Source organism: Platichthys flesus, chromosome 1, assembly GCF_949316205.1.
Source record: "Platichthys flesus chromosome 1, fPlaFle2.1, whole genome shotgun sequence".
NCBI classification, from domain to species: Eukaryota; Metazoa; Chordata; class Actinopteri; order Pleuronectiformes; family Pleuronectidae; genus Platichthys; species Platichthys flesus.
The window spans coordinates 18,842,430-18,856,802 of NC_084945.1; the positions used below are offsets into that span (position 1 = coordinate 18,842,430).

The 14,373-nt window shown below is 44.6% G+C and overlaps 1 protein-coding gene across 1 annotated transcript in view; it reads right to left on the bottom strand.

The window, feature by feature from the left end:
- nfatc3a (nuclear factor of activated T cells 3a) overlaps positions 1-14,373 on the bottom strand; it is a 61,488-nt gene that overhangs the window by 17,451 nt on the left and 29,664 nt on the right. The window contains exons 4-8 of the mRNA XM_062387937.1: positions 5,881-6,080; positions 5,303-5,475; positions 4,659-4,799; positions 525-580; positions 226-352 (exon numbers count right to left, since the gene is read on the bottom strand). Of these exons, the coding sequence (XP_062243921.1) occupies positions 226-352; positions 525-580; positions 4,659-4,799; positions 5,303-5,475; positions 5,881-6,080 (697 nt within the window). The remainder of the gene's footprint in view (positions 1-225; positions 353-524; positions 581-4,658; positions 4,800-5,302; positions 5,476-5,880; positions 6,081-14,373) is intronic.

Here is a 14,373-nt window from a genome sequence, read left to right on the forward strand (position 1 = left end):
TCAGGAAGTCATAAAACCAGAGGAATGCACCTTACACAATGTTTTTGTGTAAGCATCTATAAAATGAGTTGCAGGGAAATACATTGACTAAATAACTAAAAAGAGCAAATGTTTGGCAACTTGTCACAGGATTTTGTTTATTTAGTTTTGCAGATACAAGCTGAACGAGTTCGAACATATCTCCATGGCCTTCTTTCTAAAAATAATTAGGACCAATTGTCTCACCTGAAAGGTAAGTGAAGCGTTGTGATTGGCTCCTTTTCCGCTTGCCATTGCAGACATAAAACTGCAACTGCACTGCTGAGCCCACAGTCTTACTGTGGTAGGGAGGAACCTCCACCACGATGCATGACTGCAAAAAAAAAAATCATATAATTTGGATATGCAAAAAATATTTATGTACATTAAATAGAAATAAGTTTACAAATAATAAAAATAAATTAAATTTTAAGTTATTTCTAACTAAGTATTACATATAAAAAATGTGTAGAGTTATGGTAGAGATAAATAATGTAAATACGTACTCCTTGAGTTTTCTCACGTTTTATTTTTGCCTCAACTTCCCATTGTGGTCGTCCATCTAGAAAAAAGATTTAAAAGAAAAAACACATGGATAAATGCATAATATAGTAATACTCCTAGTGCTATAAATGGTCAAAGACACAACACATGATCAAATTTAGTCTGAAAACAATTTGTTGTAAAGGCTAAATGTCAGCTGTCACACTCACAGCTGTTTTTATTAGATTAGAGTATAAGTAATCTCAAAGCTATGAGAGATACTGTCACATTCGACAGATAGTTATATTTGAAAAGACTATAGCATCTCTCAAGTGCAAACAAGAGTTATTCCTACAATGGCAAAAGGGATAAACTGGTGATGAAGTAGAATACAACATTTGACCACATCCCTTCTAATTTTGAACATAAAACGGCCACCAAATCATTCAGACATGCAACTTCAAAGCACATCTCTAAAATGGGAATTTAAAACTTCAATAGAGTGAAAACTAATATAATTAAAAACTGATGGCTTACTATAATATAATCAGCTATAACTGCAGCTTTTTAAACCCACTTGAAAAACTGAGATATTTTTCTAAGTAGCTGTCTCTATGTGGTGTAGCTCTCAACTATTTATTTTTTTGTTTAGTTTCATCTAAGTCAGGGTACAGTACTTTCTCAAACAGACAGGGCTTAAGAACCACAAGACGCTTATGCTGAAACACAATTTCAATTTGTCCTGGAGAACTGAGAGACATTGGCATGATGTCATTTTTCAAAGGCCCAGAAGCCCCATGGAGACAATCTCAACAGCTATTAAATGGTAATCAAATTTCCAAATATCCTGCTGTTTGTCTTACCTGGTTAAAATTACAGAGGGAGCACTGGAATAATTGTGTTTATTTTAAAATGCCTTAACACACTGCCAGGCTTTCTGGCGAGAAAACATCCTTTCCAGTTTTCCTATGAGGGAGTTAATTATTTGGCCAGACATCTTTGGGGCAGCTGCTCGAAGGGAAGCTGTTGGGCTGAAAAACACTAGCAGGTTTGCAGTGTGGTTTGGGGAAATCACAGCTATCGCAGCATTGTGAAGAATAAAAACATTGGCAGTTAAGTAAGTACTGAAGAGACTCTCTGCGGAGGCAGATTAATTTGCAGTCGCCCGTTTCACTGTGCTCAAATGGTGCAAGTATAGTCTGCACCTGCATGGCCTCCTCCTCAAAACCCAAAGGATACACCCAAAGACCACTGTCAGGCATCTGCAACATGTCTGCACAGACAGCTGGCTTAAGTGTAGTTTCTAACAAAGAAAGTGCTCAGTTATGAGCCCTGTCTATTTTCAGCTTTATACTAAAACCTAAAACTCCAGACTCTAGTTTTAGGTTTAACTTAACTTAGTTAATTTTCCTGTTCTGCCCTCACCCTAACATTAGCCTTAGTTGTAGTAATCCATTGCCACATTAGGCGGTCAAACCCCTGAAGAGAGTGTCTCTATTGTAAAGGTAGAGCTTAACTCGTGGATGACAGAGTGCTTCTTTCCAATGAGCAAATGACCTTGAATGTCTATGCAGCTGACATCAGTGCATTATTGCAGCGTGGATTGTTGACATTCAACAGGCAGGAGCAAGGGCCCCACATGCTCTGTCAGACAACAAGCACTGACAAGAACCTCATACCACACTGAGACAATGACTCGGATCATCCATACACGAGTACCAGCCCCAGTCAGAGGGCCGACAAGAACGTGGACTCACGGTGCTGCATGATCGAACACAAATAAAGAAGGTAATTGCTGTTTATGTTACAACGGCAGGCTAACAGCTTTTCAAGAGCCCGCTGTTGTTTAGCGTTTGTAACAGAAACAACAAGGTGACCACTGAGTACACTTGCTGTGTTACTCACTACTCAGGGCAGTCAGTGTTAGAGCCTTTGAAGTCCAGTTTACTATAATATCATTCATAATTAAGTAGAAATACCTGATATATCGTTCTATCTATCTATCTATTTAGTTTCTACAATGCCCCTTACTATAAAACCTGCTTAGGTCCGTACCTTTGCCCCTATTTGTCTTTCTTTTTTATAGACTTTCCCCTCTCCTAAATAAATACATATAAATTAATAAATCAATAGTATTTCTTTTCTCTTCCCACTCTTTCCTCAAATAGGAATATCTGGCCACTGGTAAAAGTAAAGGCCTTTCACCTCCACCTATCAAATTAATTTGAATATTTAAATTGAACAGTGTAGTGTCCAAAAAACTTTGGATGACATGTCAACTAAACTCTGAGGAACCAAGTGAAGGAACCAGAACAGCACCTGCACTTAACAACTCAATTACTTTTGACTGTTTATCTACTTTAAAATAGGATCCCACATGAACAACTGCTTCGGCCTGTGCCTGTATATAGTTAGTAAAGTAATTTATAAAACCGTCTCGTAATCTCTGTGTACTAGAAACAACAGGCCGTTCTCTCAAGCTCCTCATGAATCTACTGTTGTCTCTCAGTTATGAGCGATGGTGGAAAAATATCTGCCGTTACCTCTTTCTTTCTTTCTTTTCTTCCATTCCTGCACTTAGTCCAATCAGACCCTCTCTGCACTAAAGCAGGCGGATTAGGCATGATGAGGGGGATAATTTACACAAACTTAATCAACATCATCTTCCCCCTTCCCTTTCATATTCTCTCTGTCTCCTTCCACAGTCCACTGCCCTCGTGCACCATGGGGCCCAGCCGTCCTCCCTACCCAAGATGCACCTCCCGAAGGTTTCCACTCACTGCTGTGCTGCTATAAAGAGTGACCATCAGCAAGTTGTTTCAACCAAACTACTTCTCCATGCCATGCCTCACCTGGTTCACCTAAAAGAGTGAAATACATTCCTCCAGGCTGTTTTTCTTTCTTCTAGAAAACCTGAAGAGAATGGCTCTCAGTCATAAAGACATCACTGCTCGGCTGTCTGCCGTGTGTGAACTTGATTTTGTTGCTCTACATGGTAATGGTACCTCGGGCAGGCAGAGACTGGCTCCATGAATGTTGTTCATTTAAAATTTCCATCTCAGAGAACAGCCATTACATGTGTTTTGAATGTGGACTGGTGTAAAGACAAGTAAAAAGATAAGGCTGAGAAAGAAGGGTGACTTAAAGGAAACATGATGAAAGCACAGGGAGTTTAAGAAAGTAAACTCTTCAGCTTAGACATTTGTTAAAGTAGATATTTAAACAACTTTAAGAGTATAAAAAGTTTTAGGCGACAACCACTTAGTCCAGATTCAGCCTTTGTCCCAAACTCCAAAATCTACACACTGGAAGTGAAACATAGCAGTGGGAGTAGGTTGTGCAGTGATTTCATAAAAGCAGACAGTGAATGTTAACTTGAATGTCATTTGTTTTTTGCATTAAGAGACAACATGTTTGTATTGATAATCATGAAAAAACAATTGAAAGAATAGGAATGTATCTATTTAGTGTATACAGCATTATTATGAATTTACAATTTTTTAATGACTATATTATATATGTAATATAAACATAAGAAATAACAATGTAATGTTTGTTTCAGGACCATATTCTTCCAAATAAGTCTTTGTTTTTGTCATTCTGACTTTACAGTCATCACTTGCAGATATATGGTAAATCTGTTTGACATTTAATAAAATGCCGTGAGGGAAAAGATTGACTTGTTGAGGCTAAGATAATGATAAATGTGATCTGAGAACTGTCAAAAACACACACACACAAACACACACACACACACACACATACACATACACACACACGTAAGCATGCGCACACACAGGGTTGGTTTTAATAAGGGGTTTGGACATTTGGTTTTTATTTACAAGATTTTGAGGTATCTCTATTCCATTGTGATAATTGTGAGGAAGAGAGAGAAAGAGACAAGTGAACTGAATCATAGACACGTATCAACCATGACTCATTAAATCTTAACCTTCTGCTGACTTCTGCAGCATTTGCAAAATCTACAAAACGTGTCCAACAGAGCACATTATTGACACATGAAATGCTTTAGCAGCCCCTGTTATATAGTCTGTCAGACAGAAGAAAGTATGATTTTATACACATGTACTTGGCACACCCTGTTTCTGCTGCAGTGCCGGTTCAAGAAGAGGCCGCTGTGCTGACAAAACACTTACCAGGGCCTTTCTCCAGGAAGATGACCTTGGACTCTGGGAAGAAGTTGGAGCCTGTGATGACCAGCTCTTCTCCACCGCTGACCACACAACTGGTCAGGCTGGATTTCTCAACCTGCGGTAGCTCCTGAGCTGAGCGCTGGGCTGGGAGAGAAACAGCAGGGGTTGGGGGGAAAAGAAGATGATCATAAGCTGAGCTGTTTCAGTAACACTGAAGATGAACTAAAATAAAAATAAAATGAACTTCTGATAATGTCATGCAGAACTTCTGATAATGTCATGCAGTTTAATACAAAACTATCAAACCTGGCTTCAAGAATTAACAACTCTCTGTGAGCCTGAGGGAAAAGTAGGATTTATTGCAGAGCCCGAATAGGTATATATTATGTAACTGCTCTGCTAGAAGGGCACTGCATTTACATTTTAAGTTTTATCAGACCTTCTTATCTAAAGTGACTTTAAGTGAGAGTGAGGAAGTTAATTAAATAAACATCCTATCCTGTTAAGTTTTCTAACAGTGAAATGTGTGCAAAGGTTTGGGTGCGTATCTGTGTGTGATTTTCATATCACACGTAGGTTTCTGAATGAACATGTTTGTGTCTGTGTGTGTGTCTGCGTGTGTGTGTGTGTAGTAAGTCAACACTCACAGCACTCCACAGGAATGGAGGAAGCCTGCAGCGACAGCACCTTCCCGTTAGGTTGAGGGATGTGCACTCTGAACACCACGCGAACCCGTGTATTCTTTCTTCCTATATCTGTCTCTCCCTTCCGCAGCTCGATGTCGGAGTTTCGCAGCTTAAGGATCCCAGCGCAGTCGATGCTGCAAGGTAGAGAGGAAATAGTTGGCCCCATATGGCACCACAGTGATGGCAATAATCAAAGATATATTTAAGAAGGTGGGGCCTGGGAGAGAATAAATCCAACAACAGGCCCAGCAGGGGATTGGCAATGAGAGGAAACTAAGTGTTGTATCACAATTAAAAAATGCCTGTGAATATGATTTATTACAACACTAAATGAGAACGTCTCACACTGCTCCATGGGAAACCCTCATTTTATTCTCCTGTACCCGTTTCTCCTGTTGGTTTCAATTTAAAAAATCGTCTTTGTAAGATGTTATGCTCTATTATTATAAAAATGCAAATTTTTTCCTTGGACACGGCTTCCTTCATGGTGGTAAACTCATAACTGAGTAATTTAACCCAAAAGTGCTTCTGACACCTACCAGGCTGACATGTTGTTCTCGGGCAGCAGAGGAATTTCGAGAACCTTGGTGCCGGAGACTATGATTTCTTGGCTGGCTGTGGCTACAGTTTTCCCGGTGATTCGGTGCACCTGGTAGAAGGCGTGCGGCCTCAAGTATCGGTCATCCGCCGTCCCTATGAACATCTGCAGGTTGACGGGCTTCTCGCTGTAGCCAATGAGCTGAGACATGACAGATAAAGACAGAAAAACAGAGTAAAAACAGATGTGAGTTCTCAAAGTGCAGATGAGAGAGGTGTGAACAAAGGAATACTCTTTTCATTTCCACTGCCTTCAGAGGGCCACCTTTTTTTAGAGGGAATCTAAATGTCAGGTCGGGGGTGTTTCTGGCAGGGCAACTGGAGATTCATCTGGCGCTTTGGCCCCCAACCAGTTTGACACTGGTGTTTTCTACTAATAGTCCCAAAAAAAGCCTGCCTCTAAACTGGATTCTGTGCAGGACACGGTTGCCTCCAAAACCTAAAAGAAACCTTGAAACCAACTCGAGTCAGTTTCTCCAAGAAAATAAAAGCTGTACTGCAGCTGCACTAGGTCTCACAGGAAAATAATGACAGAATGCAAGGACACTAAAGAGGTCCAACAACTGGTTTACTAAACCATCATACCAGTTAACACAAAAAGGATGAAGTCACTGCATGCTGGTAGGGTCAATCGTAAACAATCTAAGCAATAACACAATGGTGCCTCGCTCCGCCAAGGCCTAACATTCTCCTTAAATTCAGTCGAGCTACTCCAAGTTTCACATACTCACAGAATTGAATTACTCAAAACATTAAACATTTGAAGCAACACCCTATCTCGCAATGTTAGAGAAAGTGAAAAAATAATTACTAGATCCGCCCTCTGATCCAGATCAACACTGGGCATCTATTAATTTTTGGTTTTATCTTGCTAAAAAACAAACAAACAAACCAAACAAATGAAAGAAATCTTATCCTCCTCAAAAGTGCTAAAAATACAACAGCACATAACCAGAAATTGTTAAACTAATCTCTGGAAGTGTCATATTTATGCTAATCTCCTCTAATACATATTAAATTTAAGATTATCTTACATAAAACCTGCCACTCATATAACCCTTGATTCTCCCTGTGAGGTCTCATGCATATGAAAAGGTTTTTAGTGTTTACACTGTGGTCGAAGAGGAAAAATTTGCTAATAAAAATGTCAACGGTGTCCAGTGGCTCATGCGGTCCAACCTGGTTGGCGTTTGACACCAGGCAGCAGTCAGTCTCTCCATTAGTCTGTGAGTGCTGGCATCGTTTCAACTCAGACAGGTTGAGATGTTCAATGAGGGAAAAGCATTGCATTTTGTGTAGAGACAAGAAGAAGATGGAAAGGAGAGCAGGACCTTTCCTCCTCAGAGGGACAGAACAAACACACCGGCCACACAATGCCACTACTGTGGTAATGTTGTACTTGGCAGACTCCATGACAGCATGATGGCAGCCCCTGCACATGCACACTCCCACCGTGCTGCCCTCATAAACCCACACCTCCAGTTTGGATGGAGGGCAGCCCATTGAGGGTTACAGAGAAGAACAAGGTCTTTCATTGCTGTTTCACCCCTGGAACTGCCAAGCCTCATCCCCACCGCAGCTGGCTACTGACCCCTTTCCTCCCTGCAGCTTTGCATCACGCACCGCTGTGTCAATGTTTGGTACAGAAGTGTGGTGGGTGGAAGGAGAGAAAGTGGGTGTAGCTTTGGATTTGTCATGTGCTGTTCCAAAACAACAAGCGCTGGAAACATATATACCTGAGAGTAAGCACCAAAGACATACCTGCTTGGTTTCCAAATTCTGTCTTTCTCCGAGGCCATTATTAAACTGTATTTAACAGTAAACTAGTTTACAGCAGGATTATTAAACATGACTTAGTTCCAGCTCTAGTAAAAGGTGAGTTGGAATCACTGATGGAATCAAGTCTTCAAGGGAACAACTGTCATTGGACCTACTTGGATCTGTGCTCACTTTTGTGTCATTGTATCATGCAGCATCCTTCTTGGGCGATCCAATCACATAGCTCTAAGTTCAGTTGTGAACACACCCAAGACTTATTTAGGATGCATTTGAGAGTGGATCACACATTCTGAGGTAATCTGGACTCATATGGCCACATTGTTTTAACTTTGTTAACTACGCATGCCTCTCCTTGAACCGTCACCTTATCGTGGTGGAGAGGTTTGCGTGTCCCCGTGAACCTGAGGGCTGTGTTGTCTGGAGCCTTGTGCTCCTGGTAGGGTCTCCCATGGCAGAGTGGTCTCAGGTGAGGGGCCAGACTAAGAATGGTTCAAAACCCTCAATGAATATCGACGAAAGAGGAGATGGGACCCAGCCCGGAGGAAGCCCGAGGCCCCCGTCTGGAGCTAGGCCCAGACGGAGGGCTCGATGGCGAGCGTCTGGTGGCCGGGTTTGCCACGGAGCCCGGTCGGGCATAGCCCGAACAAACTACGTGGCACCCCCCCTCTTTTCATCTCATGGGCCCACCACCTGTGGGAAGACCCGTTGGGGTCGGGTGCGCAGCCACATGGGTGGCAGCGAAGGTAGGGGGTCTCGACGGACCAGACCCGGGCGGCAGAAGCTGGCTCTGGGGACGTGGAACGTCACCTCGCTGTGGGGAAAGGAACCGGAGCTTGTGAGGGAGGTGGAGCGCTATCAGTTAGATCTGGTGGGGCTTACCTCCACGCACAGTCTCAGCTCTGGTACCATACTCCTGGATAAGGGTTGGACTTTATTCTTCTCCGGAGTTGCCAAGGGCGTGAGGCGTCGGGCGGGTGTGGGGATACTCATAAATCCCCGGCTGAGCGCCGCGGTGTTGGAGTTTACCCCGGTAGACGAGAGGGTCGCCTCCCTGCGCCTAAGGGTTGTAGGGGGGAAAACTCTGACTGTTGTTTGTGCGTATGCACCAAACAGCAGTTCAGAGTACTCGGCCTTCTTGGAGACCCTGAATGGAGTCCTGTATGGGGCTCCAGTAGGGGACTCCGTAGTTCTGCTGGGTGACTTCAACGCCCACGTGGGCAACGATGGAGACACCTGGAGAGGCGTGGTGGGGAGGAACGGCCTCCCTGATCTGAACCCGAGCGGTCGTTTGTTATTGGACTTCTGTGCTAGCCATGGATTGTCCATAACAAACACCATGTTCGAACATAAGGGTGCTCATAAGTGTACCTGGTACCAGAGTACCCTAGGCCGAAGATCAATGATCGATTTTGTGATCGTGTCATCTGATCTGAGGCCGCATGTTTTGGACACTCGGGTAAAGAGAGGGGCGGAACTGTCAACCGACCACCATCTGGTTGTGAGTTGGATCAGGGAGTGGGGGAAATTTCCGGATAGACCTGGTAAGCCCAAACGAGTAGTGCGGGTGAACTGGGAACGTCTGGAGGAGGCCCCCGTCCTAGGTATCTTCAACTCACACCTCCGGCGGAGTTTTTCTGGCATTCCTGTGGAGGTTGGGGGCATTGAGCCGGAGTGGGCGGTGTTCAAAGCCTCCATTGCTGAAGCTGCGGCGGCTAGCTGTGGCCTCAGGGTCTTAGGCTCCTCAAGGGGCGGTAACCCTCGGACACCGTGGTGGACACCGGTGGTCAGGGAAGCCGTCCAATTGAAGAATGAGGCCTTCCGGGATATGATATCCTGGAGGACTCCTGACTCGGTTGCAGGGTACCGACAGGCCCGAAGGGCTGCAGCTGCTGCCGTGTCGGAGGCTAAGCAGCGGGTGTGGGACAAGTTCGGAGAGGTCATGGAGAAGGACTTTCGGTCGGCACCAAAGTGTTTCTGGAAGACTATCCGGCACCTCAGGAGGGGGAAACGGGGAACCATCCAAGCTGTGTACAGTAAGGATGGGACTCTGTTGACCTCAACTGAGGAGGTTGTCGGACGTTGGAAGGAACACTTTGAGGAACTCCTGAATCCGAATAACACGCCCTCTATGTTGGAGGCAGAGCTCGAGGTTGATGGTGTTTCATCGTCAATTTCCCTGGTGGAGGTCACTGAGGTGGTCAAACATCTCCGCAGTGGCAAGGCCCCAGGGATTGATGAGATCCGGCCAGAAATGCTAAAGGCTCTGGGTGTTGAGGGACTGTCATGGTTGACACGCCTATTCAACATCGCGTGGGAGTCGGGTACAGTGCCAAAGGAGTGGCAAACTGGGGTGGTGGTTCCCCTGTTCAAAAAGGGGGACCAGAGAGTGTGTGCCAATTACCGGGGCATCACACTTCTCAGCCTCCCTGGTAAGGTCTACTCCAAGGTGCTGGAAAGGAGGGTTCGGCCGATCGTCGAACCTCAGATTGAAGAGGAACAATGCGGTTTTCGCCCCGGACGTGGAACTACAGACCAGCTCTTCACTCTCGCAAGGATCCTGGAGGGGGCCTGGGAGTATGCCCATCCGGTCTACATGTGTTTTGTGGATCTGGAGAAGGCGTATGACCGGGTCCCCCGGGAGAATCTGTGGGAGGTGTTGCGGGAGTATGGGGTAAGGGGGTCTATCCTCAGGGCCATCCAATCCCTGTACTCCCAAAGCGAGAGCTGTGTTCGCGTCCTCGGCAGCCAGTCAGTTTCGTTCTCAGTGGATGCTGGTCTCCGCCAGGGCTGCGCCTTGTCACCAATCCTGTTTGTGATATACATGGACAGGATATCGAGGCGTAGTCGGGGTGGGGAGGGGTTGCAGTTCGGTGGTCTGAGGATCTCGTCACTGCTTTTTGCAGATGACGTGGTCCTCATTGGATCATCGGCCTGTGACCTTCAGCACTCACTGGATCGGCTGGTGGCCGAGTGTGAAGCGGCTGGGATGAGGATCAGCACCTCTAAATCTGAGGCCATGACTCTTAGCAGGAAACCGATGGATTGCTTACTCCGGGTAGGAAATGAGTCCTTAGCCCAAGTGAGGGAGTTCAAGTACCTTGGGGTCTTGTTCGCGAGTGAGGGTACTATGGAGCGTGAGATTGGCCGGAGAATCGGAGCAGCGGGGGCGGTATTGCGTTCGCTTTACCGCACCGTTGTAACGAAAAGAGAGCTGAGCCGCAAGGCAAAGCTCTCGATCTACCGGTCGATCTTCGTTCCTATCCTCACCTATGGTCATGAGGGCTGGGTGATGACCGAAAGGACGAGATCACGGGTACAAGCGGCCGAGATGAGTTTTCTCAGAAGGGTGGCTGGCTTCTCCCTTAGGGATAGGGTGAGAAGCTCAGCCATCCGTGAGGAACTCGGATTAGAGCCGCTGCTCCTTCACTTAGAAAGGAGTCAGCTGAGGTGGTTCGGGCATCTGGTAAGGATGCCCACTGGGCGCCTTCCTTGGGAGGTGTTTCAGGCACGTCCAGTGGGGAGGAGACCTCGGGGAAGACCCAGGACTAGGTGGAGAGATTATATCTCAACACTGGCCTGGGAACGCCTCGGGATCCCCCCGTCAGAGTTGGTCAATGTGGCCCGGGAAAGGGAAGTCTGGGGCCCCCTGCTTGAGCTGCTCCCCCCGCGACCCGACCCCGGATAAGCGGATGAAAATGAGATGAGGGGAACTACGCATGTTTGTATTTGCATATAGAGTGGAGAAGTGAAATCCAATCACATTTGGAGACACATTCAAATGCCAGCTATAAACTGTCCACTGAGCATCAGATCACCTGAGACAAATATCAATGCTCGCTTTCTTTTATCCTCTCATTCTCTCTCACTTGTAACTTCTGTGGTCACCCCCTGTGGCAGAATGGGGGTAGGATGACCTGAGTGGTCGAAAACTGAAATATGCTGTGTTTACAGCGGGTTATTTGCGAGGACCAGCCTCCAGAGACAGATACTGGGCAGGCAGGGCAGTGGAGCTTAAATCTTAATAACCCTTTACTGTTCGGAGCTGAATAAAAACCTTGTATGTTGAAAGGGCTCTGCCACTGAGCTCAGTAAAAACCCAATGGTTCTCAAGGGAGTGATGAATTTAAAATAATGCAAGGGAAAATCTATTCCTGGCTGGTAAAAATGAATTAAACTTTTTATTTCTACTTAACACCGCGTTTTAATAGAGGGGCAATTACCTAAACATGTATAACTGTATTTGTTAAAATCCTACCTTGAACTTATTCATACAGCATCATACTCATTCAACATCCTCTAAATTTGTTTTAGACATGACCTCCAGGTAAAATCCGGAGAATTGGCTTCGGAGTTTACCCAGAGTCTGCCTTATACAAACTATGCTTTTCGGACGCATTCAAAACCTCAACAAGTCCTCTGTATTATTCAGACGAGAAGTGGAGCCGGCGGATGCAGCATACTGAGGCAGGAAGTGATGTTTTGACGCTGCTGTGGAGATCGCATTCTTTTGTTTACAGCACCCCCACACTGCTCTTGTCTCTACAAACACTCTTGACATCCTCATCTTCATCCTCTGTACATGTCACCACTTTTACACTTGGAGATATTTGTTCTCATCCCTGTGATAACTTCTAGTAATCACAGGGATGATGACCTGAGAAGGCAGCTTCCACCTCACACAAGGACACATGTAAATCCCCACAGACAACATGTATCCCTTAAAAAAAACTGTGAGTCTGGTTTCTCACCATGTCCATTTGGAAACAACCCGCTGATTGTTAGAAACTACTGTATGTGGCACATGAAATGTATTCGGAAGGAAGTAGCACGAACGGAACAGCGGGAGGCCCCTATAAAAACCATTAATGGGTTCATCTTTGAAAACCACACTAGATCTTAAGAACCACATCAAAGTATATATTTTTGCCAGTAACAACCTAACAGGTAATTAAGCACCCCTGACTGAATGGATCCCTGGCTATAAATGACACCATTATTCTGAATTCAAAGACATATGGGGTCACAGGCAGAAACAGTCTTGTATGTGATGTTGCTTGTTTTATGGTCATGTCTGCAGACTGTCTGTGCACAAGCCTGTAATTCACAAAGTACAAAATGAGAGTATGTGTGAGTGTTAATCTGTCATAGGCTACTCTCTGGGACAAATTTCTGACAAAAGACCATTCAATAGGGGACATGCCTTATGTCCTTAAACATAAAAAAGGTCTTCCTTGGGTACTTGGTTAAGGTCAGGGTAAGGAAGGTAAGGTTTTTGTAATTGAAAGTGACCCAAGAAAGCGTGTGTGTGTGTGTGTGTGTGTGTGTGTGTGTGTGTGTGTGTGTGTGTGTGTCTGTGAGTGCCCATAAATCAAGGCATGTTTATTCGCAGCACCATGTGTGTTCCAGACAGCATTAAGTGAGTTAACAGTGTCTGGAGGAATGCATCTGTGAGAGAGGATACACAGACATAAAAAAACTGAACATGCTTCAAAGAAATATCAGAGCACTACAAAAGTACAGAAAAGGGGAATAAAAAAGGCTAATTTGTTTAATGCAGCAGAAGTGGTCTATGAACCTTTTTTTTCCAGGTTGTCAGTTCTGCCCAGAACTACCAGAAAAAAAGTCCTTGATTGTTTTTTTTCCCTTCCATTTACCCTCTTGATCTCTGCCTCTGTGTGTCCTCCTGTATTACCTCTATTTCTCTGCACATGAGGGATTTGGGGCAGAGCCAGGATGTTGACAAACATACACTTAGCAGGCCAGCACTTCTTTCCAAATCAAATAATCAACCAGGAAAAACCTGATTAGAGAGTTTGAAAGAAAGAGAGCACTTTAGCCATCCCAGTGAATCCTGGCCAAACAGAAACACGCTACACAGGCGGGCTAATTCTCTGCCGCAGTCACAGCCCTTACTTAAAAATATAATTTTCTCTTTTTGGATTAAGTTGGATTTGATCAAATATGATAACCGTAGAATGTGGAGTGATTTTAAAAGGTGGACGCTGAACAGGAAAGGAAGCAGGTTCTTACTATTTTCGAATATCTCTCTACACTTCAGTTGATTTTTATTGATCTTAAATTTTCAAATGAATGCAATTGGCTTTTAACCAAGAACTAGGGGTGTAACGATACGCCAAATCCACACCTCTAAAAGAAAGAGAACATTACTAAACAACACGTTGGACTTGACTTCACATATAACATGTAAACAAAAATAAGCAAAGAATAGGAAAGAAATGAGGGCGTGTGCCTGTCGAGACCGATGTTTTCCTCGGAACTCAGACTGTAGAGATGAGGCATCGGCTCCTGAGACATTACTACGGACTTTTGTAAAAGGTAAACATACGATCCTCCACACTCATTGCTCTGAATATAATAGTCACTTCAGATTATGCAGGCTTGTGGTCCCGGGGTTGTGATTGGACACATACGCACACACGTAACGGGCTGCACCTGCTCCTGGGGCAGCATGTGGGATTGGGCAGGGAGACGTGTCACAGCTCTGTCTTTGCATGTCCCAAATAACGTTTGATAATTGTTACGGCCCAACCAAAAACACTATGTTCTACAAGATCCCACAGACATCATTTAAACTGTGTAAGACATACTTCAACGATATTTTAAGCTCCTGTCTAATTCCAGTTTAAGAACACTTC